Source organism: Lynx rufus, unplaced genomic scaffold (genome assembly GCF_022079265.1).
Source record: "Lynx rufus isolate CCGP_SWC_20201006 ecotype Redwood Valley unplaced genomic scaffold, mLynRuf1.p SCAF_9, whole genome shotgun sequence".
In the NCBI taxonomy this organism is placed as follows: Eukaryota; Metazoa; Chordata; class Mammalia; order Carnivora; family Felidae; genus Lynx; species Lynx rufus.
The window spans coordinates 15,935,797-15,958,829 of NW_025814897.1; the positions used below are offsets into that span (position 1 = coordinate 15,935,797).

Here is a 23,033-nt window from a genome sequence, read left to right on the forward strand (position 1 = left end):
ATGGACCGCCTCATCTCCCTTGAGGAAGACAGACCACATTTGCAAACCAGCTGGCTAAGACAAAAGGTCAGTAGTGCTTAGAAACTGTGTTTATGCTTCGTAAGAGGATAACTGGTCTGTGTGGGGACAAAACTTGCAACCTAAGGTTCTTTGGCTCTGACTAACTAAGTCAGGGGCAGCAAGACCCCTCCCAAACACACACACACACACACACACGCACAGCGCTAGTATTTTATCAAACAAACTGCCAGTGTAGACATGTAACCATATTGACTGGCCAAAAGGAGAAAAAGTGGGTGGCAAGGGGAACGAAGACTAAAGGGCTGGCGGAAGCTGCAGCCCTTTCCGGGAGGTACGTCTCCAGGTTCCCAGTGGACAGGCTGAAGTGTTTTCAGTTCTGGTAGCCAAGCTCTGAGGCTGCTAGCTTCTCTATTATTCATGGGTGGCCCCACCCGCTCTACTCCTTCAAGGCCAATTTCTGTTGGCAAAAGCCTGCGTACTTCTGGAAGCCTTTGAACATGGGAGCATCTGGTGTTCTAGGGACTTAAAATAGTACAAATTCAAGTAACAAAACTGCTTGCTAAAAGGTCTACTACAAGGAGATCCAGCCTGCATGTTTCCAGCAGCTCTCCCACCGTCCAAACGTGCCCCCTGGGAGCTGGGCAAAACCCTCCCCTCAGCTCAGCTTTGGAGCTCTCTCTTCCTTTGGGTGGGATAGAGGGGTTCGGGGTGCGCGGGGTTCAAGCACTTCCTGCCCACAGAACTAAAAGGTAACGAGAGATGGGGACGGAATCACTAGAAGACAATCCAACTGAGGAAGAACTCATTGGAAGGGGATGGAGGGCCCACACCAGGCACTGGCACCTAAACCACCTCCTCTAGTCGCCACAAAAAACCCTCTGGGTCTCCATTTTATAGGGAAACAGCCTCAAAATCCTGAGTCAACCAATTGCCATATCGAGGAAAGAACAAAGGCAGGGCCAGGGTTGAACCAGGCTTGTTCGAGCTCGAAGCCCATTCCCTCTTCCATATGCCTTCATGCTCCTGGATTGAATAGAGAACCGCCCGCAGGAGGAGGGCATGAGGGAGCAGGCAGCTCTTCCGATGGTCCCCACGGGGCCGTTATAGTTTTAGGCAAAATTAGTATTTGACAGCTGTGGATTTCCACTCTCAACCTTGACTTGAGGCCTGTGTATAAATGAGACATTTGTGGGGAGGTCGGGCTGAGAGACAGAAGGAGGCTTCCTCTTCCCCCTCCTCAATTACAGTTGCTCTACCCAGAATGGAAACCAAACTTTGAAGGAATCAACTTCCAGTTCGGGCGCGTGGAACTCTGGAGGGGGGGGTGCCCCCACTTCCCCGACCCCAGCGCCCTCCGCAGGAGCGTGTGGGTAACTGCACATCCCACCCTCCAGCTCTTACCCTAATTTATTCTCTTTGACCCAGAACATCAGATGTTAAAATCACCATCCGTCCACCTAACTCCGTACCCCGAAGGTCCTCATCCTCTGCAGATAATATTTGAGGAAGTGGAAAGGGACCCCTTAGCCCAGGAGAGCATGTTACTTAATAGCCCAGAAATGAGATCACTTCCTCTCCATGAATCCTTAGGATATGAAAGAGTCTCTCTGCTCACTGTACTTATCGTGGCAATACGTGTCACTTCTCTGATATGTCTCGGACAGGACGCACATATTGCAAAGTATTGACATCCTCCTTATTTAGAGCTAACAGGTGAGAAGGAAACATTTAACGACTCTTAGCCATGCTGCACAAGAACGAAAATGAGGCTATAGGCCTCCGAGTAGACACCCAAGAACAGTTGGTAAAAGAGAAAGAGGCAATAATGGGCGTGTAATGAGAGGGTCCTGATGTATGGAGAGTCAGGGGAATCCTTCAAAAATGTAGCTGCACTTGAGATTGGACCAGAACTCCACGCCCTGAAGGGCTAAGCGGGAAGGATGGGGTACAGAGAACGAGGAAGGGCCTCGGCAGTCGAAGAAAGGAGGCCTGAGCAGAGCCCAGGCTAGAGATGGGAGCCCAGAACCAAAGGATCTTTGAAACGAACCTCGTTACATCTTACAATGGTACCAAACGTATAGGGACCTCCCCCTTCCGACCAAGAGTTAACTCGGCGGCCGTCTACTTTTGGCAAACCAACGAGCTCCACTTTTGAAAAAGACAGACAGATGCCCAAACTCCACCAAGGATGCCTCCGGTGAGGCCCAGGTAAGAGCCACCGGCCATTCTGATACCAGCCAGGCCAACAGCTGCCGGGTTAAATCCTCGAGCCACATTCATTCCAACCCATTCACTCCAACCCATTCACTCCAACCCATTCACTCCCACACTGTCCCAGGGCCAAAACTGGCCTGCAGTCACTTCAGTCTGAGGGACTCCTGACTCTAAATTCCTCACCAAAGACTCCACTCCCCCCTCAGCCGGGGCATAAACAGGATGATTTCCACAAGCCACGTTTATTTAGGGGTAATTTGCCAAAGGAACCATTTGGGTTGTTTTGATTTCTGTGATTCTTCCCAGTAACCCATCCACGGAGACCAACATCCAAGGGGAGGACCTGATGGAATGCAGGAGGCCACTGCGGCGGCTCGGCCAGGGTCCCCAGGGCCAGTGTCCCGCTCCGGAAGGAGCGCCGCCATGCTTCTCTCCATCGAAGCCCGTTCCTCCCGAGCTGTCCCGTCTTTCTGCCAGGTTCTGAACCCTCCTTCTTCAGCCTTTTGACCAATGAGGCAGGAAACCAACTGGGGTGGGGGCAGGGGTCCGGAATGACCAGACAGTGACTCGGGACACACAGAGGACAGAGTCTGTGCCACTGCTAAGGACGAAAGGAATTCTCCTTTCTTCTCAAAAGGCTTGCTCTGGTTTGGGGATTCCCCCAGCTGACTTTTCTTCGGGCGGGTTATTTGGGGCTGACCTCAGAGAAGGCCAAACTGGGTGCTGCAGGGGAAGGGAGGGAAGAAACAGAGCACATTTGTAAGTATTTTGATCATAATAGTTGCCATTTATTGAGCTCTCTCCATCGATCTGGCCTAATTCTGAATTTCACAAGCACTAACTCTTTAGATCCTCACCACCTGGGAGGGAGGTAGTCGTCTTCTCACTTTAAGGATGAGAAAACTGAGGCTCAGAGAAGCTAAGTTACCTTCCCAGGACCATCTAGCTTCTAAATCACAGAGCCAGGATTTGGACTCGCATCTGTCCAGCTTCAAAGCTTGTGACGTCAACCAGTATGCCATACAGCCTCAGAGAGGGGGACACAGGCGTGGTGCCCCCTTCACTGAAATAAATATGATCAATTCAACAACAACAACAAAATTGCAGGTTTATTGTTATCCCTGCTCCCTAATCGAGTATCACCTCTATACCTGAGGTCTCAAACAAATGGCCTGCGGGCCAAAATCTGTCCGGACGCTTACTGAATTTGGCACACGGTCTTTAGAAATAACTTGACCAGCTCCTAAAGGCCTTTGAGTTTTGTGGCTTTGGCCTCTCATCCCCCTTGCTTTATTCGGTTCCGTTTCAAGAGGACAGAAGTGCTGTTTTCCAGTTTCAATCCAAGTACCTACACTGAACATGGGGAAGGTGGACCTCACAGAGTTTCTGCAGATAGTGTCGCCCAGGTGAGGACGCACTCAGCAGCAGCTACCATGCAAATGTCATCAGCAGGTCTCTGAGAGGCCGGACAAGGCCTGGCAGGGACCACAGCATCACAGGGCAGTAGCAGGAGAAGGCCAGAGGGGTAAATATGACTACACGCAACTTCGGAGTGGAGCTACTGTTGCACTTGGTGGAACCAGGCCAGGTCCCTGATCTCATACTTCTTGGCAGGGTCCTTCTCTGCCGCGATCATCTGGGAGTCATGTGTTCTCAGTGCCGCTGTGACGGGAACAAACACAAGCAAGAGGCCAGCCTTTCTGGGCCCAGCAGAACACCACTCCTTTCATGGCCGGGGTGCCTATAATTAGTCTACAAATAGTACCGTGCCCGTCGCCAGCTCACCCCTTCTGTCCTTATTCCTACTCACTGCGCCCCAGTTGCCTTTTCTACGTGCTGTACTTCCCTGTGGAGTGGAGGAAAGGGAAAGAAGGAATCCGACTCCATATTATTGTATGGAATGCAGCAGGCAGCCTTCCTGGCGATCAGGTTATGTCCAAGCATCGTAAGTCACAGAATTTAAAAATGTAAGAATTGGGGCACCTGGGTGGTACAGTCGGTTAAGCCTCTGATTTTTGATCTTGGCGCAGGTCATGATCTCACGGTTCATGAGTTCGAGCCCCACATCGGGCTCCGGGCTGACGTGCAGAATCCTCAGCCTCTCTCCTTCTCTCTCCACCCCTCCCCCGCTGGTGCGCGCTCTCTCTCTCTCTCTCTCTCTCTCTCTCTCTCTCTCTCTCCCAAAATAAATAAACTTTTAAAGACTTTTTAAAAATAAAAAAATAAAAAGGGAAGAACTGGAAGGGACTCTTGGATAGGAAGGAAGATCGCCACACAACGTTTGTCCAAGGATCTACGGTACCCTCCTTATTAGTTGTGTTTAACCTCCAATGAGGCAGGGGTACTTTGCTCATGCCTGATAAAGGTGCCTCTTCTCGCCACTAAAATCCATCACCGTTGGCCCTAGTGACGCTTAACTACTCGAGATTGGGTACGAAGGCAAGATTGGTCTTCTACCCAGCAGGGCTTCAGCATTTCAGACTTCCCTACTACTTAGAAAGCATCACAGGGCAGTAGCCCTCGGCAGAGTGACCTCCCTGGGTGACCCAGCCATGCCCACCGCCTAGGAGTTTGCCATACCCTCGCCAGCTCCTTCTCCAACCCCCGTCACCTGGCTCAGCCAGGCCCAGAACCACTCTCACCATGGTCATGTAGGTGGCCTCTGCCTTTCCACTCGATTCTTCTTCCTCAATCAGCTCCCGTGTGGTTATTGAGGAGTAAACATGTTTCTAGAGGGGGGCATGGGGGGAGAAACGGGATAAACGTTCCCCAAAATCGGCAAATGTTATATGCCAGAGAAAATGGCCATCTGCTACTGTTCACAGGGCATCAACACCAGAGGGTTATTGAGAGCTAGAAAATTATCGTCAATAATGACAATTCAGTCCCCAGTCTTCCCCCAAATTAAGAAAATTGGCTAGTCGGCGAAGAGCACTATCTGAACCACATTCTTTGCTTCAAAAGATAAACATCTTTGGATGGCCATTTAGGGAGCAGCAGGGAACCCTTATCTTGCCAGATTACTTGTACCCTGTGCTTATTTCCTTCTAATTAGAGGCTTGGCACGATGACACTGATCAGCAGCTAACTGCGGTTATCTCTTTGACAGGGTTTATGTGGCAGGAACAGCCCTCCCTGAGTCTCACATCTGTGAGGTCGGTGGTAGTATTCCTGTCACTATTTGGGGAGGCGATGTCATCCAGTGATAAATTCTTGGGCTTCTGAGGCCCCAGTTGCGACAAAATCTACTCTTGGGTCACAAACAGGCCAAAAGATGGAAAAGTAAATACTCAAAGAGGAGTTTTAGAGGAAGGAAGGAAGGGAGGAAGGGAGGGAGAAGGGGGAGGAAGAAGGGAGGGAGGGAGGGAGAAGGGGAAGGAAGGGAGGAAGGGATGGGAGGGAAGGGAGAAAAGGGGAAGGGAGGGAAGGAAGGGAGGGAGGGAGGAAGAAGGGAGGGAGGGAGAGGGGGAAGGAAGGAAGGGAGGAAGGGAGAAAAGGGGAAGAGGGAAGGAAGCGAGGGAGGGAGGGAGGAAGGAAGGAAAAAAGGAAAGGAAAGGAAGTTCAAGGAAATGAATTCATTTCTCAGTCTCTAATAGCAATTATTTATAGCTCCATTACAAACTAATATGGAAGAAGAACTTCTTGATCCTCCTACTTAAGGTCCCTGAATGATTTCATCTGAACTGTTGACTCCTGAATTCACCACAATTCTCCCTCATGGCTCCCTCATGATGCCACAGATGAAGAAGCTCTTGCAGATCATCGGGTTATTTGGACCTTACAACAGGACAAATGGCTCTGAGTCCAGTGCTCCTTCCTCCAGCCCTACCAGGAGGCCCTGTAGCCCCACCCTACTCCCACCCCGGGGGCTCTCGCTCACTTGCTTACTAAAGATTTCCTGAGCCCCTGCTCCGTGCCCAGCACCGGCCAGCATGCTGAGACATAACACTGAGGAAGATAGTTCACAGAGGAATTGATGGCACCACCTGAAATGCTAGAGCCTTATCCACCCGGCCCCGCGCTGGGCCCAGCAGCAGAACGGTAGAGTTCTTCCCTTACCTCTGGATCAGCCTTCTGTATGTTCTCCAGGCTTTTCACCAGGGTTGTGGACGTTGCTGAGCTGCAAGGCATGAAAATCATGGGGAATTAACCGGCCAGCACTGTATGTTCAAGAGTCCCTGCAGGAGACCCCACAGAGCTTTGTGCAGAGGGGGACCTCAGAGGAGGAACTATTCTCTCTAGATGCCCACCGCCAGCACCAGTCAGCCCACCTCGAAACCTGAGGAGTGCATCTCTCTGATGAAGGGCAGGAAGGGATTCTGGACATAGTCTGGGCTGAACAGCAGCGTTGACTTCCCTATTAACCTAACATCTTTCTGCACACACATTTTCAAGTGAATTAACAGTGAGGGCCACGGGATTAGATTTTATCACAACCGAGGACTAGGGAGATGTAGCTGGACCAGCAGGGGGCGACAGAAGCTCAGCGACACCCAGTTTCAAAGGGTTCCCGGCCATCCAGGGGGGGAGGCGGAGCAGAATTGGCGCCACAAACTCCCTGAGCGGCCAGCCCTGGCCCCTTCCCAGCCCTCGGCCTTTGATCTCTTGACCATCTGCCCTCTGCATCTGCCACTGAATACACTTCCTTTTTTCTGCTCTGGCCTAGGCAAGAGCTGAAAAAAATATAAAAATAATAATAATAAAAAAAATCAGGGTTGAAGCTAGAAAAGAAACCGGATTTTTTTTTTGTCTTTAAGTGGAGGAAATATTTTTCGCATATTATCTGAGTATAAAGCTGTGTGTTCTCATTGTAAAATAATTCAAATAATAAAGAAACATAGAGAGGGGTGCCTGGGTGGCTCAGTTGGTTGAACGTCCGTCCGACTCTTGATTTCGGCTCAGGTCATGATCTCAGGGTTCGTGAGTCTGAGCCCTGAGTCAGGCTCTGTGCTAATAGAACAAAGCCTGCTTGGGATTCTCTCTCTCTCTCTCTCTCTCTCTCTCTCTCTCTGCTCCTCTTCCCCACCGCACATGCACACGCTCTCTCAAAATAAATAAATAAAACATTTTAAAAAACAAAAGAAACACAGAGAGTTGGAAATTGAAGTTCCAGTAAACCTCCCACCCTCAGGGGACCTACCTTCTCTTTTCTCCCAAACAGCACTACCAATACTTGGGAATTATTCTCCCAAACTTTCTCAATACGGGCCTAGGGGCACTCACACAAAATATGTTTATTGTATATAATTTTCTTTTTTTATAAAAATGAGATCGTATCATACATTCTGTAATACGGCTTCTGGGACATCTTTCCATGTCGTCCCATTCGGGATTGTGCACCATGTCATTGAATGGAACACCTGTGCGGTGAATCATTACCTTTCTGACTGTCACTGAGGATGATTTCAGTGTTCGATTATCACCCGTGCTACAGCAACCGTGTTTACAAATCTCAGCATAGCCGTCTGCTTATTTCTTTAGGATAAGCGAGTAGACACGGAAGCACTGATTTCATTTCGTGGGAAACTGAGGCCCAGAGTGGGTAGGTGAGTTGACATGGGTGTCTAACTTTGGGCTCAGTGCCACTTTCATGCCCAGCGTAAAGACCCTTGGAGAGGCCAGCCAAGTTCAAACCGAGCCAGCGAGGCCCCGGGGGGAGGAGGTGCAAACCCAGAAGGCACACCAGCACCTTCCGTGGGATGGGTGTTTTACGGGGAAAAGAGACTCAGAAGCCAGAACTACTTAGCCTGAATGGGGGCCTTTGCCCATGAGCAGCATTTCTACAAGACAGCCACAAGACTTCGTCATCAACACTTGGGTAAATGGGGGGGGGGGGCCATGGGCCTGCCAATGGCCAATGAAACACTGCTGCTGGGTCGGAGCACCAAGATCTGCGCTTCGAGGTGAAGTGGGTATTGCGGATAATCCAAAAACCATTTCTCTCGGGCACGGACTGGCACCATTATAGCTCTTGCAAAAGGTTTAAACTCTTAATAATGCTCTCCTTAGGCCACCAGTTACAAAAGAGCTGGCAATCTTTGTGAAATACCAAAGTGAATAAAGAGGGTGTGGGGACGTGCAAGGACTTTCTGGAGCACGGTGAGCAGGGGGTGGGGGTCCCTACCTAGATGACATCTAATTTGACAACCACAAATGATTCTATTTTCAAGTAACCCCCTTCTGGGAAAATGGCACGGTTAGGGTGCTGTCACTCTCCCACTTCGGGTTAGAGGTACCACCAGCGTCCCAACCCAGCCCTGTACCTCGTATTCCTGTGGGTGTTCTTCACGATCAATATCAGAACGGGAAGCAGCAGGATAGTGCCACAGACAATCCCCACAATGATCACCAGCTGATTACCACCCAGGATCTCAGGTTTGAGGGCTGCTGGGGTCACCAATGCTTGGGAAAGGAGAAAAGCAATTAGAGGGTCTTAGTGCTTCGGGAAAAGAGCTGAGAGTCCCACAAGTTCTATACCAAGTAGCAACAGCCAAGTCAGGAAGCTGGGGGAGAAAGCCAGACTCCATCCCATGGGGAAACCCTGGGACTCCAGCGGTCCCCATTAGATGGAGAGCCAAGTCTGGCTCCCTTGCTCACCCCTACAGTATAGATCAAGGTGGGTGGGAGAAGAGAATGGCACCTTACCTACAGCAGAGTTTCCTTTTACATTAACAATTCTATCTTAAAATAAAATAACAGATGCTTCAGAGGCTGTAGATCTTTCTATGAGAAAGTGGTTGCTTTCAAAAGGATAGATGCTACAACACCCAGCCTCATAGTCAGAATGCCAAGTAAGGCCTTCAGGGGCACTTCTACCCATATGGCACCCCTCATTCATTTCCTCATGTCCCTCTAAATACATACGTAAACACCTCCTGGGTGCCAGATATCACTATGCACGGAAGCTCCAGAGACAACGCGTGGTCCCTAATCTCAAGAAGAGGGACAAACACATCGACAGAGAACCACAGACTGCTCTAGGTGCTATGACGGAAGTCCACATGGGGCACAGAGGGGCACAGAGGAAAAAGGGTACCCACTTCTACGGGGGGCAGATGAGAAATCCTCAGCAAAAGTTTTAAAGTTTAAAACCCTTGAGGAAACATCAAGTTTGCTGGGCAGACGATATGGGGAAGGATGGCGGGGCACAGTATGTGCAAAGTCTGGAGGCCTGGCAGGATGGTACATTCAGAAAGTAGAAATCGTTCTGGGGGTCTGGTTCAAGGTTGCATTCGTGGGTACGGTGGAGAATGAGGCTGGATAGATAACAGAGTCCCCAGTCATGAAGGGCCTTGATTATCCCAGCCAGGAGTCTGGTTTTTGTTTCTGTAGACAATGGAGAAACCACTGAAAGATTCCAAGCACTGGACAGAATGCGGAGATCTGTGATTGACAGGATGGCACAGAGAGCCGCAGGACGGATGAGAGCGGGGGCCAAGGATGAGAGCAGATACATGTTGGGGGCCTGCAGGCCAAGCCAGAGGGGAAGACAGCCAGAGCCTAGCATAGGACTGGAAAGAAGGCAGGCCCAAAATCAGTAGTAGACATGACAGGACCTGTTGACCTGTTAGATTGGAGGTCATGGGAAAGGGAAGAATCAGGCACAACTCCCAGGCATCCGGCTAGGTAACCGTGTAGATGGTGACGGCGTTAACGCAGGTGGAGGAGATAAGCTGGAGATGAGCTGCGGAGACGTGTGCAGGGGCAGGTTTGGATATGTTGCGTTTGAAGAATTTGTGGAATATCTGACTAGAATTAGGAAGGAAGGAAGGAAGGAAGGAAGGAAGGAAGGAAGGAAGGAAGGAAGGAAGGAAGGGAGGGAGGGAGGGAAGGAGGGGAGGAGGGAGGAAAGGAGGGGAGGAGGGAGAGGTAGGAAGGAAGGAGAGAAGGAAGAGATGGAGGGAGGGAGGAAGGGAGAAAGGAAGAAAGGAAGGGAAGGAGGGGAGGAGGAAAGAAGGAAAGGAGGGGAAGAGGGAGAGGTAGGAAGGAAGGAAAGAAGAAAGAGAGGAAGAGAGGAAGGGAGGGAGGAAGGAAGAGAGGGAGGAAGGAAGGGAGGGAGGGAGGGAGGAAGGAGGGGAGGGAGGGAGGGAGGGAGGGAGGGAAGAAGGAAGAGAGGGAGAGGGGGAGGGAGGAAGGAAGGGAGGAGGGAGGGAGGAAGGAGGGAAAGGATGGAAGGAAGGGAGGAAGGAGGAGGAGGGAGAGAGGTAGGAAGGGATGGAGGAGTGAGGGAAAGAGAGAGGAGGCAAGGAGGGAAGAAGAGAAGAAGGGAACCCAATATAATATTTACTGAATATAGAGAGGATGCAGTGTCCAATCCTACTCGGGTAAAGGCGACTGAGGACGGGCGATTAGAGTACCATTAGTGATGTGAGGTAAGTAGAGGCAGGAGCAGAAGACAGGTGGCAGTGCACTCAGGAATTCATTGGAGGTGACAGAGGAGACACCACATTCAGCCTCTGAGCAAACTACTTGGCTAAGTCAAGAAAGAAAGACACGACTGATTGCAGTGATGGTCGCACAACTCGGAATTTTCTGAAACCCCTGAGTTGCATGCTTTAAATGGATGAGCTGTACGGTATGTGAGTTGTGTCTGCTTTAAGAGAGAAAGAAAGACACAGAGTGCGAGCTAAAGTAGACGAGGACAGAAGGTAAGAGGAAGAGCTGAGCGTATTTATAGGCCGAGGAGCAGAAGCCAGTAGAAAGCACGAGGTTCCCGAGGGGGAGAACATGTCACCTGAGCACAGAGGTTCGGATCAGCCCGGGGCGGAAGGGAGCCTTGGGGGGCAGGACAGAGGTAAGGAGGGGGGCAGATGGAGGTAGGCCTGCGGGTGGGGAGGCCCTGGAGGTTGAGCGAGCTCCCACTAATGGCGTGTATTTCCTCCGTGAAGTGGAAAACACGATGTTCGTGAGGAGGTGAAGAAAGCCATTTGTCCTGCTTCCCTCTCCGGCTGGGAGCCTGTGCTGTTACAGGGAGGTGCTTCCATCGACCCAGATCTCTGGTCAGAGGTACCGAGCTGTGTTCTGGCCTCATTCACTTCCCCGCCCCCAACAAACCGCAGCCAACCCCCAGGGAAGGGCTCTAGCGAAAGGCAAAGTCCACAGGCCACATCCTGACTGTTACCTGTGCTCTGGTTTAACTTTAACCCCTCACCGATCACCCTCTCCGTCCACACAATCGAGTCTTTATTCTCCCACATACCACTGGCTTTAATGTACAGGGTTGGCCAGAATACAGAAAACACCTCTGTCTGGGGCTCCGGTCTCTTCCTGTTTTCTGTTTGGTGCTGTCTATCCCCAGCTCAGGGTCATTTTCCCTCCCACTACGGAGCATACAGCACCCAAGTAAAAAGTGACTTCGGACACCAACTCCAATCCACCTCTGAGCTCCTGTACCTTTCCATCAGCCTATCACACCGGCAACGAGTGAGTTCTGGCAGAAGGCGTGTGTTCACCAAATACTAGCTCCCTTGACCTTACACATCCTCAGGGCCAGAACTAGAGCGAGGCAAGCAAGGTGCCTAGGGCTCCAAATGCCACTCTCAAGGCCACTGAAGTCTAGGGCACAAGTGCTTGTAAGAGACAGACGCCCCCGGAAATTCTGCACCCTGAATGCCTCTCTGGCCTCACCCTAGTCCCGGCCATGCCCACCCGCTACGAGGCCCCCCATCCCTCCCCAGCCGAATATCAGATACTTCGGGGCTCTTTCAGGATCACGTGCAGCACGGTGGTTTTCTTGAAGGTCAGGTTCCCCAGGTGGATACTGCAGGTGTAGCTTCCTCTGTCAGACTCCCGCACTCCTTGGAGCATGATAGACGCATCATTGCGGGAGGTGTCCCCCACCAGGGTTACACGGTTCTGGAAGCGGCCCCGGTTCTGGGGGTTCCCCACAGGTACCCTGAGTTTGGAGTAATAACGTAACATAACCTCCTCCTAGAAGGGAAAGGCAAAGTATGAGTTTGCAAAGACCAAGGGGGTCGGGGCATGGGCAAGGTTGAGTGGGGGGCTCTCAGGACGTGCAGGGCCCTGCGTGTGTGGGCAATGAAATATCAGACAACATGAGGCCATGCACACACACAGGGGCACAGCCTGTGTCACTGTGAAGGACACCACCGAACCGTGAACGCCTGTCCCCTGGGCAGAAAAGGATGAGGAGAGTGGAACAAGAGGCCTTCCCTTCCCATAAAAGGAAGCACAAGGGCGCCTTGACTTCTTACGGCACTCCCAGTTGGATTTCCGACAGACCCTGGAAACACGTCTAAGACTAAATTCCACATTCTTCCCCCAAACCAGCCCCTTCCAGTCCATCCCACTTTGGTAAGTGGCAATGCCTTCTTCCAGATGCTCCGGCCAAAAATCTTGAAGTCATCCTACTAAACTCCTCGCTTTCTTAAACTCACATGGAAAATCCCTCAGCAAATCCTGTCACCTCTGCCTTGAAGATATATCCCAAATCTAGCCATTTCTCACCTCCTCCATGGTTACCATTCTGACCCAGGCCACCGCATCTCTCACCTCAATTCCTGCAATAAGCTTCCTTACTTGTCTCCCTGCTTTCTCCAAACTGGTCTATTCTCAGCAGATGAGCCCTTAGAAATAGAAGTTAAGGGGCGCCGGGGTAGCTCAGTTGGCTAAGCGTCCAATTTCGGCTCAGGTCATGATCTCGCGGTTTGTGGGTTCGAGCCCTGTGTCGGGCTCTGTGCTGTCAGTTCAGAGCCTGGACCTGCTTCAGATTCTGCGTCTCCCTCTCTCTCTGCCCCTCCCCCATTCATGCTCTGTCTCTCAAAAAATGAATAAACGTTAAAAATATTTTTAAAAAGGGGCGCCTGGGTAGCTCCGTCGGTTAAGTGTCCGACTTCGGCTCAGGTCATGATCTCGCGGTTTGTGAGTTCGAGCCCCGCGACGGGCTCTGTACTGACAGCTCAGAGCCTGGAGCCTGCTTCGGATTCTGTGTATCCCTATCTCTCAGCCCCTCCCCTGCTCATGCTCTGTCTCTCTCTGTCTCTCAATAATAAATAAATGTTAAAAAAAAAAAAAAAGGAAATAGAAGTTAAATCATGTTACCCCTCTACTCAAAACCCTCCAATGCCCCCTCCCATTTCTGCTAAAAGTACAAGGCCCTCCATGATCTGCCCCGCTCCATTTTCCTCTCTGATTTCATCTTACACTTTTTCTTCACTTTACCTCTTCGGGTCACTTCACCACTTCATTCCAGCCACACCGGCCTCTTTGCTCTCCTTGAGTACTGGCCTCAGGGCCTTTGTACTTTCTGCTCCCTATGCCTGGGACATCCCTCCCTCCCAAAATACACATGGTTCACTCCCTCACTTCAAATCTCTGCTCAAATGTCATCTGTTCAGTGAGGGCTCTCTGACCACCTATATACAGTAAGAACCACAAACGTCTGCCTTCTTGTTCCTCATAGCTCTTACTAATACCTGACATAGCATATATTTGTTTCCTCATTATTTTACTGTATATCTCCCTTGATCTTGATTGTAAGTCTCCCATCAGGGCAGGAGCCGTGAGTGTTTGCTACATAGGTGCTTAAAATACCTGTTAAATGAGTAAGTAAATACCTGTTAAAGGAGCCTGCTTAGGATTCTCTCTCTCTCTCTCTCTCTCTCTCTCTCTCTCTCTCTTTCCTCTCTCTACCTCTCCCCCACTCACCCTGTCTCTGTCTCTCTCAAATAAATAAATAAACTTAAAACATTTTTTAAGGCTTTTAAGAAAAGGAAATGGGTATACAGATACAAACATGGATGCGAAACCTCTCTGTGTTTTGAATTCACAGCTCGAAAGGCTCATTCTCAACCTATTTTCTGCTGTGACTCACTTAGCAGTTGACATCTAAACGCATGACAAGCTCCCAGAGGTGAACCTGGGGCCACATGTAATTCCCCATGTGCCACCATGAGGCCCACTCAGACGGCATACAGGAATCGAGTGAGTACAAATGACTTTTTAACAGAGGTGGCTGGGAATATGTCTTAATTTAGAAAAGATAAATCTTGGGGCGCCTGGGTGGCGCAGTCGGTTAAGCGTCCGACTTCAGCCAGGTCACGATCTCGCGGTCTGGGAGTTCGAGCCCCGCGTCAGGCTCTGGGCTGATGGCTCGGAGCCTGGAGCCTGTTTCCGATTCTGTGTCTCCCTCTCTCTCTGCTCCTCCCCCGTTCATGCTCTGTCTCTCTCTGTCCCAAAAATAAATAAACGTTGAAAAAAAAAATTAAAAAAAAAAAAAAGAAAAGATAAATCTTTTATAAACTTTGCACCTTAATTTTTATTAACAGTAACCGACCTGGGATATCCCCCGCAGCGCACCTTGCCCCACATGTACATCAGCAGGCACAAAGGACGCCTATGGTCTCGTGAACTCACCTGTTGCTTGCACGCAAGTTCCCATGAACTAGTCTGCGCGTTGGCCCCCAGGACCTACTAATGCCAACACCTGAAGCACCCATAGAGACAAAGAAAATTCCCTCCATCCCAGAAGTGGGGCGGCGGGGCACAGAAGAAAACTTATAAAAATAACCGAAATAAAAATAAGAATGCAGGGGCGCCTGGGTGGCGCAGTCGGTTAGGCGTCCCACTTCAGCCAGGTCACGATCTCGCGGTCCGGGAGTTCGAGCCCCGCGTCAGGCTCTGGGCTGACGGCTCGGAGCCTGGAGCCTGTTTCCGATTCTGTGTCTCCCTCTCTCTCTGCCCCTCCCCCGTTCATGCTCTGTCTCTCTCTGTCCCAAAAATAAATAAACGTTGAAAAAAAAAATTAAAAAAAAAAAAAAATAAGAATGCAACGATTCTTATGCCCAGCCCGGAGCTTAGAGACAAGGCCACCAAAGTCAACCCCCCCTCATTCTCCCACGGACTCTACAAAGAGAAGGGAAAAGAGGAAGGAAACCAAGAGGCAGTGGCCAAGTCACATACAAATGCTTTGCACGGACGATCCGATACGCGTGTCCCCAGGCCCTAAAAGCTGAGCAGGCAGCAGCAGCAGCAAGAATATCATCCTTCTCCTCTCCCTCATCTGCATCAGAGCCATTTTTCCCACCAGGAAGCTAAAGTTGCCCACAGCCAAGTGGCTGAGCTGAGGCCCAGTTCTGACAAGCTCCAAAGCCCAAGCCCTGCAACGCCGCCACCGCACGGCACCCGCCGCCCCGATTCCCCCTGCCCCCACGCCGTCCTGACGCCATCCGCCAGGGGCTTCGACAGCACAGCAGTGGTGCTTTCTCCTGTACCTCGGCATGCTCTCCTGATGAGAACGTCCAGTCTACCTTGGTCATGCGTTTCTCTCCTGTGCTCTGGAGAACACAGCCCAGCTGGGTCGATTCACCCACATGGGCCATGAGCTCTGGGGATGAAAGGGTAACTCAAGTCAAACCCAAGGTATAATCTACAGAAGTCAAAGAACTTCCAGAAGAGATCACGTTTAGCCAAAGATCGTCAGCCATAAAACCCATGCCACCCCCCAAATACCGCACACATTCACTCCGCAGATGAGCCAGATGATCCCGTGTGGACAAAGCACTCAGAGGCGTCTCACTCACATGACACCCCACAGCTGAGAGAATACCCGTGGCTACCCACACACGTCAACTCTGAGGGGTCTTCAATCTACGGTAAACACATTCTGATCCCCTTTAATTCCCTGCTCCTTCCCCTTCTCCGGAATTTCTCTCCAGTCCCAACTCAACTTCAGGTTTATACTAAAGAAAGGACAGACAATCCTGAAGCCCCCTCTCTCTTTCTTCTTTTCTCGAAGCCCCCCTCTTTCCGATCACCGGCTTAGAAGCCCACATGTGCCGAACATAAACAGGAAGTGGAAAGTTATATAATTCTCATGCTTATATATAACCCACTGGCTCTTTGAGCTGAAAAACTGAATCACGGGTGACTTTCTTCAATTTCTTTCCTTCTTTTTACAGGTTGTCTTAGGACTGGCTTAAGACAGCTCTGGCTATGGTACAGGTCACAGGACTGCTTGCTAATTAGGCCAAGACAATAGACAGCTTTTCTCTTGGCTTGTCTTTCTGTTTTAATCCCTGCCCCCACTCCCCCAACAGATTCCCTTGCCTCTGGCTTCCCAACTCCTAGACTCTTCTTTCTGCTTTTTTTGTACGCGCAACTGACCCCATCATGTGTTTACTGCGTAAATCGTTTCAAGGGGCCCCTGAAAAAAAAAAAAAGCTAGCAAAATGATTCTGATTTTTCAAGAATATGCTACACAAATCAACCCCAAAGTCAGTTAAGAAATGAAAGGCAGGATGGTGTTTGGGGAGACACAAGCCTAGGGCTTAACTGGACAGAATTCCTTCAAAAGAGCATTAAGCAATGCTCATGAAGGAGCAAACGCGGGACCTAAGCCGACCTTTTCATCCAAATTGTTGCTCTGGGAGAACATGAACTTCCTGCCCAGCAGGGGAGATGCACAATAGGAGGAAAGCAAAAGAAAATATTCTGAACTTGAAACTCTATGGAGGGAGTCATTTTGAAAGTAACAAAAATTCACTCCAAAGAAGACGGATAGGGAGGGAAGGTCCCCCTAAATCCAACAGCACATTAAGAGCTGAACTCTATTTTTTTTTAAGTTTATTTATTTATTCTGAGAGAGAGAGAGATATGGCAAGTGAGTGGGGAGGGGGAGGCAGAGAGAAAGGGGGTACGGAGAGAGAAAGAGAGAGAGAGAGAGAGAGAGAGAGAGAGAGAGAGAGAATCCCAAGCAGGCTCTGCACTCTCACCAGGAGCCTGATGTGGAGCTCCAACTCACCCCGTGAGATCATGACCCGAGCCGAAGTTGGACGCTTCACCAGCTGAGCTCTATTTTTAAAATGCAGTAAATATAACTGACCCATTCTGCACCTTTCATTGCACCAGACACGGTGTATGTAACATATCAGCCAGTCATTACAATATTTTGCGACATGCACTAACATTTGCCCATTTGCAGAGGAAGAAGGTGAAAGCGCCCAAAGGCACACGGCCCATAAAAGGCTGAGCAAGCACACACCCCAGACCTAAGTGAAGAAACGCGCAAAAGCTCTCACTCACTGTACCGGGCGCCCTCACGTAAGTGGAAGGATGGCTGGTTCTAGAGCAAAAGTACAGGAAGTTAATACTATTGTTGTTTGCAAGAATACTGTCTGTGATATTTAAAATAAAACCTATGAGGAAAAAGGAATTGAAGGAATAGGATCATGGAAAAAATTCTAAATGGTAGCAGGAGCATAGACAAATTATAAACTGAGGAGTAAACTCTGTAGAGCAAAGTATAGATGACTTCACATGGGGGAAGACAACCTCCACCAAGCAAGCTGGACAACTTTCCAGTGGCCAGCAGGCAGATTTTTAGGAGTTGGCTCTACTCCCTTTCCGGCCACAAGGGAAAAATAAATACAGGTTGCTCCACTGGCTACGGGGGAAATATCTGACAAACCCTAAAATGGTTCTAGCCTGTGTCCATGGATTTTGCAATTCTGAAATTGGCTTCTTTTACTTTATGGCCTCTGCATCTCTTCAAAGAGGGAAAAGGCTCCTGTTTTATAGGCTGTATTTGTATAGACAAGCATTTGGGCATGGCATCAGAGGACAAAGCAGAAAGGAGTAGCCCAAAGATGATCCTTGGGGAAATAGCTGATTCATTTCCTTTCTGGAGAACTACAGCTTTGAAATCAAAAGAAAAATGTCAACTGAAAGAAAGTAGGGGGGCAGGGCGCCTGGGTGGCTCGGTCAGTTAAGCGTCTGACTCTTGATTTCAGCTCAGGTCATGATCTCATGGTTCATGAGATCGAGCCCCTCATCTAACAGGCTCTGTGCTGTTAGCCTGGGATACTCTCTCCCCCTCCTCTCTCTCAAAATAAATAAACTTTAAAACAAAAAAGAAAAGGAAAAAAAAGTAGAAAAGTTTAGGAGGGAGGTCAGAGGCTACCTTCTACAATCCCTTTTACAGCTCCAGTTTTTAGAAACAGGATTCCAAGTGAAGGGTGCTAATTCCAGAATTTCATTCATTCGACAAATGTCTGTTTGTTTTAATTTTTTAAAAACATTTATTTATTTTTGAGATACAGAGAGAGACAGAGCATGAATGGGGGAGGGGCAGAGAGACAGAGAAGGAGACACCGAATCGGAAGCAGCCTCCAGACTCTGAGCCATCAGCACAGACCCTGATGTGGGGCTGGAACCCACAAACCATGAGCTCATGATCTGAGCCGTAGTCGGATGCTCAACCGACTGAGCCACCCAGGCGCCCCTCATTCGACAAATGTTTATCGATGGCTTACTCTGCGCCAGGCAGGGGGTCCAAGGCTGGTCAGAGGACAAAGAATACAGACCCAGGTGAACAGGGAAGACACATCTGGGCAGGCGTGATGGGCATCACCAAAGAGGCGCACACAGCGGGCCAAACCAGCTGGGGGAGGAGAGGAGGTCCAGATTCTAGCAAGCTTTCCCGAGACCGTAGACTCGTCCCTCAACACTTTGAAAGAATACATCTAATTCTAGGGTTTTCAAGGTTTTTTTTAAGGCAGCAGAATTCTTTCTTCAAACAAAATCTTCTCTGGCAGCCCAATGAATAAAACAGGAGAAAGATAAAGGACTTTGGTTGCAGTTGGAGGCCTGAGGTCCTATTAGACCGGATCCTCTATTAACCCTTGCCCTGCTCTCACCCTTTGCACAGCCTACCAGGTTCCTTGGAACTTCAGGGTTCTACACAGCACAGTTTGAACACCACCAGTCTACTGAAGCCACACCCTCCATTTACAAATGGGAAGATGAAGTCCAAAGAAGATACCGAGATCCTCTCATTTCTTTTCTGTCCCCTAGAACGCTTACCAGAGGAACCTACTAAATATGGACATGGCGTCACTGAGGATAACGGATGGGAAGTACCACCAGGACAGAGTAAAAGGAATAGGGGCTTTGATGTCAGAGGCTCCAGGGCTTAAGTACTAGATGCGCCATTTAATAAACATGCGTCCTTAGACAAGTCACATCTAAGCCTCTCTAAGCCTCAAGTTAATTCATCTGTAAAATGAAAAGACCAATATTTCCTCCACGGCATTTTCATGATGATGGGACACATTTAAGGTAATAATAAAATTACCACTGTCAAGATTTTTCTTTAAAGAACACCAATTACTGGGGTGCCTGGGTGGCTCAGTCGGTTAAGCGTCCAACTGCAGCTCAGGTCGCAATCTCACCGTTCGTGGGTTCGAACCCCCCACGTCGGGTTCTGTGCTGACAGCTCAGAGCCTGGAGCCTGCTTCCGATTCCGTCTCTCCCTCTCTCTCTCTGCCCCTCCCCCACTTACAGTCTGCCTCTCTCTCTCTCTCTCTCAAAATTAAATAAACAGAAAAGAATTAAAAAGAAAAAAAAAAAGAACACCAACTATCGCAGATTCACTCTGTGGTAGGGTCTAGACCAAAGGCTGGCATTTGTTCAACAAAGTCGGTTCCCTTCCCTCTTTGCACATCAGATCTCTTGCCCCTTCACCCTTCTCTAGGTAAGCATTTGCATACCTTTGGTTTCTTCTGGTAGAACATGCAGCACCACCGCTTTCTTGAACACCAGGCTCTCCATTTCAAGCCGGATTTCACAAGTGTAGGTTCCCTGGTCGGCCTCTTCCACATTTTGGAGCAGGAGAGAACCATCGCTGCGTGAGATGTCTCCCACCAAGTGCACACGGTTCTGGAAGCGCCCCACAGGCACGCTGAGGTTGGCGTAATAGTATAGCACATAATCATCCTGGAGGGCAACACAACATTGGGGGGAAAATCTAAAGTCACGGGCACCAGACCCAGGAGTCTGGATGCAAAAGACCCTGTTCTGTGGAGGCAACGGCATCATCACCATCGCCATCGTACTTGTCATCATCCTTGTCCTTAGGATTAAAAAGTACTTGGTGCCAGGTAACACTGTAACTTGAACAAGGCCCTGTGCCTTATTTCACACACAAATGGCGGACTATGGTCCACACATATCCATTTCTTACAGTCTGAGGTAAAATGTAACATCCACTCTGAAGGTCACTCTGGGGACTCAAACTCACAACTTTTGAACACCTTCTCTCATCTCCACCCCGTTTTCTGCTATGGCCCCTGGATTCAAGGGCATTCAAAGCCTTGAGGCAATCCCCCAGACCGGTAGTGGTGACGGTCCCTGGCAGGTTGGCCATCACTCCCCACCCCCCCTTCTGCCCTCTTCCAGGCAGCATATCATACAGCTTGAGAAGGAGTCATCATCACGGACTGGCTTGCAGGCTGGGAAGGGGAGCCCTGGGAAATTCTTATTTCTACGTACACCATGGGCCTATCCCTCTCATAATACAAAATACTAATAAAAATTTGAGTGAGAAAAGTATTAAAGGAATAACATGCTATGAGCTACATAAAGAGTATTTCGTTTGTACACTTCGGGACCTTACCGTTAGTAACACGTTACTTAGGATAGATTCCACAAATGATCCTGAGATACAGGCATCTCTACAGAATCTCTGACGGGGTGTATACACAATTCCCCACTCCAAAGAGCTCCCATGAAAGACCCCCTCTCGGCCATGCTTCATCTTCTAATCACAACACCTGAAGCGGCCATGAAGGAGAAAGAGACGATTCCCCGGCACATGAATGGGGCATGGAATGCCGAAAGAATCTGGTCCTCTCCCCGCCAAAAAAGATTATTGTGACATCATTCTTATGCCTCTTCTGTCTAGACCAATGCTCTCACCCTTGTCAGCCCTCCCAACCACCTAAACTACTCTACAAAGGGCAAACATCGAGAAAAGAAACAAAAAGAACTTCATGGGCACGTCTCTCATTGCTTCTCAAGGACCCAAAAGGTAAGCATTACCATTATGATAATGACTTTCATCGTCACAGATGAGGAAGCTGAAGGTCAGCCAAGTGGAGTTACTGGCCCAGTGGGTCGCACGGCCAAAGGGCCGAGCAAGGAAGAGGCTCAGTTCCGACAAGGTTCAGAACCCAAACTCTGACAACACCACCTCATGGCACCTGATGACCTGATTCTCCCTCTCCCCGTGCTGTCCTCACACCATTGGCCAGGGGTTTCTACCACAGAGTTGTATTTACTCCTTGTTACCTTGGCGTGCTCTCCCGATGAGAACATCCAGTCTACCTTGGTCACACGTTTCTCTTCTGTGCTCTGGAAAACACACCCCATCAGGGCTGAATCACCCACATGGACCGTTAGCTCAAGGGAGGAAACAATCAAGTCATTCAGGCCCAGGGAATAATCTATAGAAGCCAAAGGCAAGAGGAGACATCGTTTAGACAAATACCCTCAACCACAAAAATCAGTATTAATCACGAAGTACTATACGTCTTCCCTCCCCAGATGACCCAACACAGACAAAGTACTCAGAGGCCCCTCACTCAAACCAGCAGGGCACTCCCAAGGGTAAGAGAAATACCTTCTAGTTATGCACATGCCTCAAGTTGGAGGGGTTCTGCAATCTTCATATTGCAAAAATGCAAATTGATCCTGTTCTCCTAGCTGGTCCCTTCCCTGTTTCTGGAATTCCTTTCTCCCAGCTCCTTTCTTTCCTTCTATTTTTTAAGTTTATTTATTTATTTTGAGAGAGAGAGCGAGAGAGAGCAGGGAAGGGGCAGAGAGAGAGGGAGAGAGAATCCCAAGCGGGCTTCACGCCCAGCGCAGAGCCCAACGTGGGGCTCGATCTCCCAAACCATGAGATCATGACCTGAGCAGAAATCAAGAGTCAGATGCTTTAACCGACTGAGCCACCCAGGTGCCCCTCTCTGAGTTCCCTTTCAGGGAAACCCTGACGTTCTCCTTCGGGTCATGCATTTAGACACCCACAAACAGGAAATGACATGTCTCCTGCTCCTAGTTTCCCATGGGTTCCCTGTCTTAAAAGCCAACTCACAGGTATTTTTTGCTTCCCTCCTCTTTTCCTTTTCTTTAGTTCCCTTACAAAAGCTTCTCTCTGACTTTGCTGGCTGATTCTGGCTGTCCGTGCAGGTCCTTGTAATTAGACCAGCACGAGCACGGTTCTCCCCTTTGCTTTTTCTTTGTGTCTGTCTCCACCCCCGCTTCCCACCCCAGCTTTGCCGTCAGCCCGGGCTTTTCAGATCCCAGGTGTTTATGCATAGGCACCACTCCTCTATCTATATAAGGCTCAAATCACCTCTCTTTTCATTAAAAGAGGAAACCATTATGCGGCTCTTTCCGTTTGCACAAGATGTGCCCTGTGTGGAGAGACAACATTGAGCAAGACCCCTCTAGGTGCTGGCCAGTTTCTATCGAGGAAGAGCCAAGTGAACACGTATGGGAATAAACAGAAAATGTGCCAGTCTTTTCATGCAAGCTGTTGCCCTGAGAGAAGAGGGTTAACTTCCTGCCCAACAGCAGGCGCGCACAGTAGGGAAGACGGAAAAGAAAACATGAACCCTACACCCTTTGGAGGGAAAGTGTTTGGAAAGACATCAAAATCATCTCCAAAGCCGATCTGGAATTTTCCTGTAAGGAAGAACTGAGCAACTTCACACGCGCTTAAAGGTGTTCTTATACCTTTAATTTAATTTAATTAGTTTAATATTAAGCTAATTTCATTTAATATTAAGAGCGCCCTATGTAGTATTAAGTGAAGGTTAGCTAGAAAGCAGAGGCAGCCACCAAAGCGACGAGAAACTGACACCTGACGGGTAACCTTTGTAGAACAACGGATGGAGAAAATGAGACTTGCTACAGAGGAAAAAGCTTTCTGCAAAGAAATACAAAATGCCCTGATGCCACCGCCTACGGGGCTGAATTGTTAAGTCTCTGGCTGGAAG

General features: G+C 49.4%; 1 protein-coding gene and 1 long non-coding RNA gene across 4 annotated transcripts in view; one reads left to right on the forward strand and one right to left on the reverse strand.

Annotated features, from left to right (window-relative positions):
- Positions 1–2,572, forward strand: LOC124504779 (uncharacterized). Its single transcript, XR_006960514.1, has 2 exons — positions 1–66; positions 2,103–2,572. It is a non-coding gene; the product is annotated as an uncharacterized LOC124504779 (long non-coding RNA).
- The window catches only part of JAML (junction adhesion molecule like), a 27,138-nt gene continuing 6,563 nt past the window's right edge, over positions 2,459–23,033 (reverse strand). For 2 of the 3 annotated variants that reach the window (XM_047070294.1, XM_047070295.1), the window contains 8 exons: positions 21,322–21,476; positions 19,743–19,968; positions 15,468–15,580; positions 11,928–12,165; positions 8,499–8,637; positions 6,295–6,355; positions 4,878–4,964; positions 2,459–2,958 (listed from right to left, as the gene is read on the reverse strand). In XM_047070294.1, coding sequence (XP_046926250.1) covers positions 2,866–2,958; positions 4,878–4,964; positions 6,295–6,355; positions 8,499–8,637; positions 11,928–12,165; positions 15,468–15,580; positions 19,743–19,968; positions 21,322–21,476 — 1,112 coding nt within the window. In that variant the 3' untranslated portion in view covers positions 2,459–2,865. The remainder of the gene's footprint in view (positions 2,959–4,877; positions 4,965–6,294; positions 6,356–8,498; positions 8,638–11,927; positions 12,166–15,467; positions 15,581–19,742; positions 19,969–21,321; positions 21,477–23,033) is intronic. The other variant, XM_047070296.1, reaches the window with a different exon arrangement.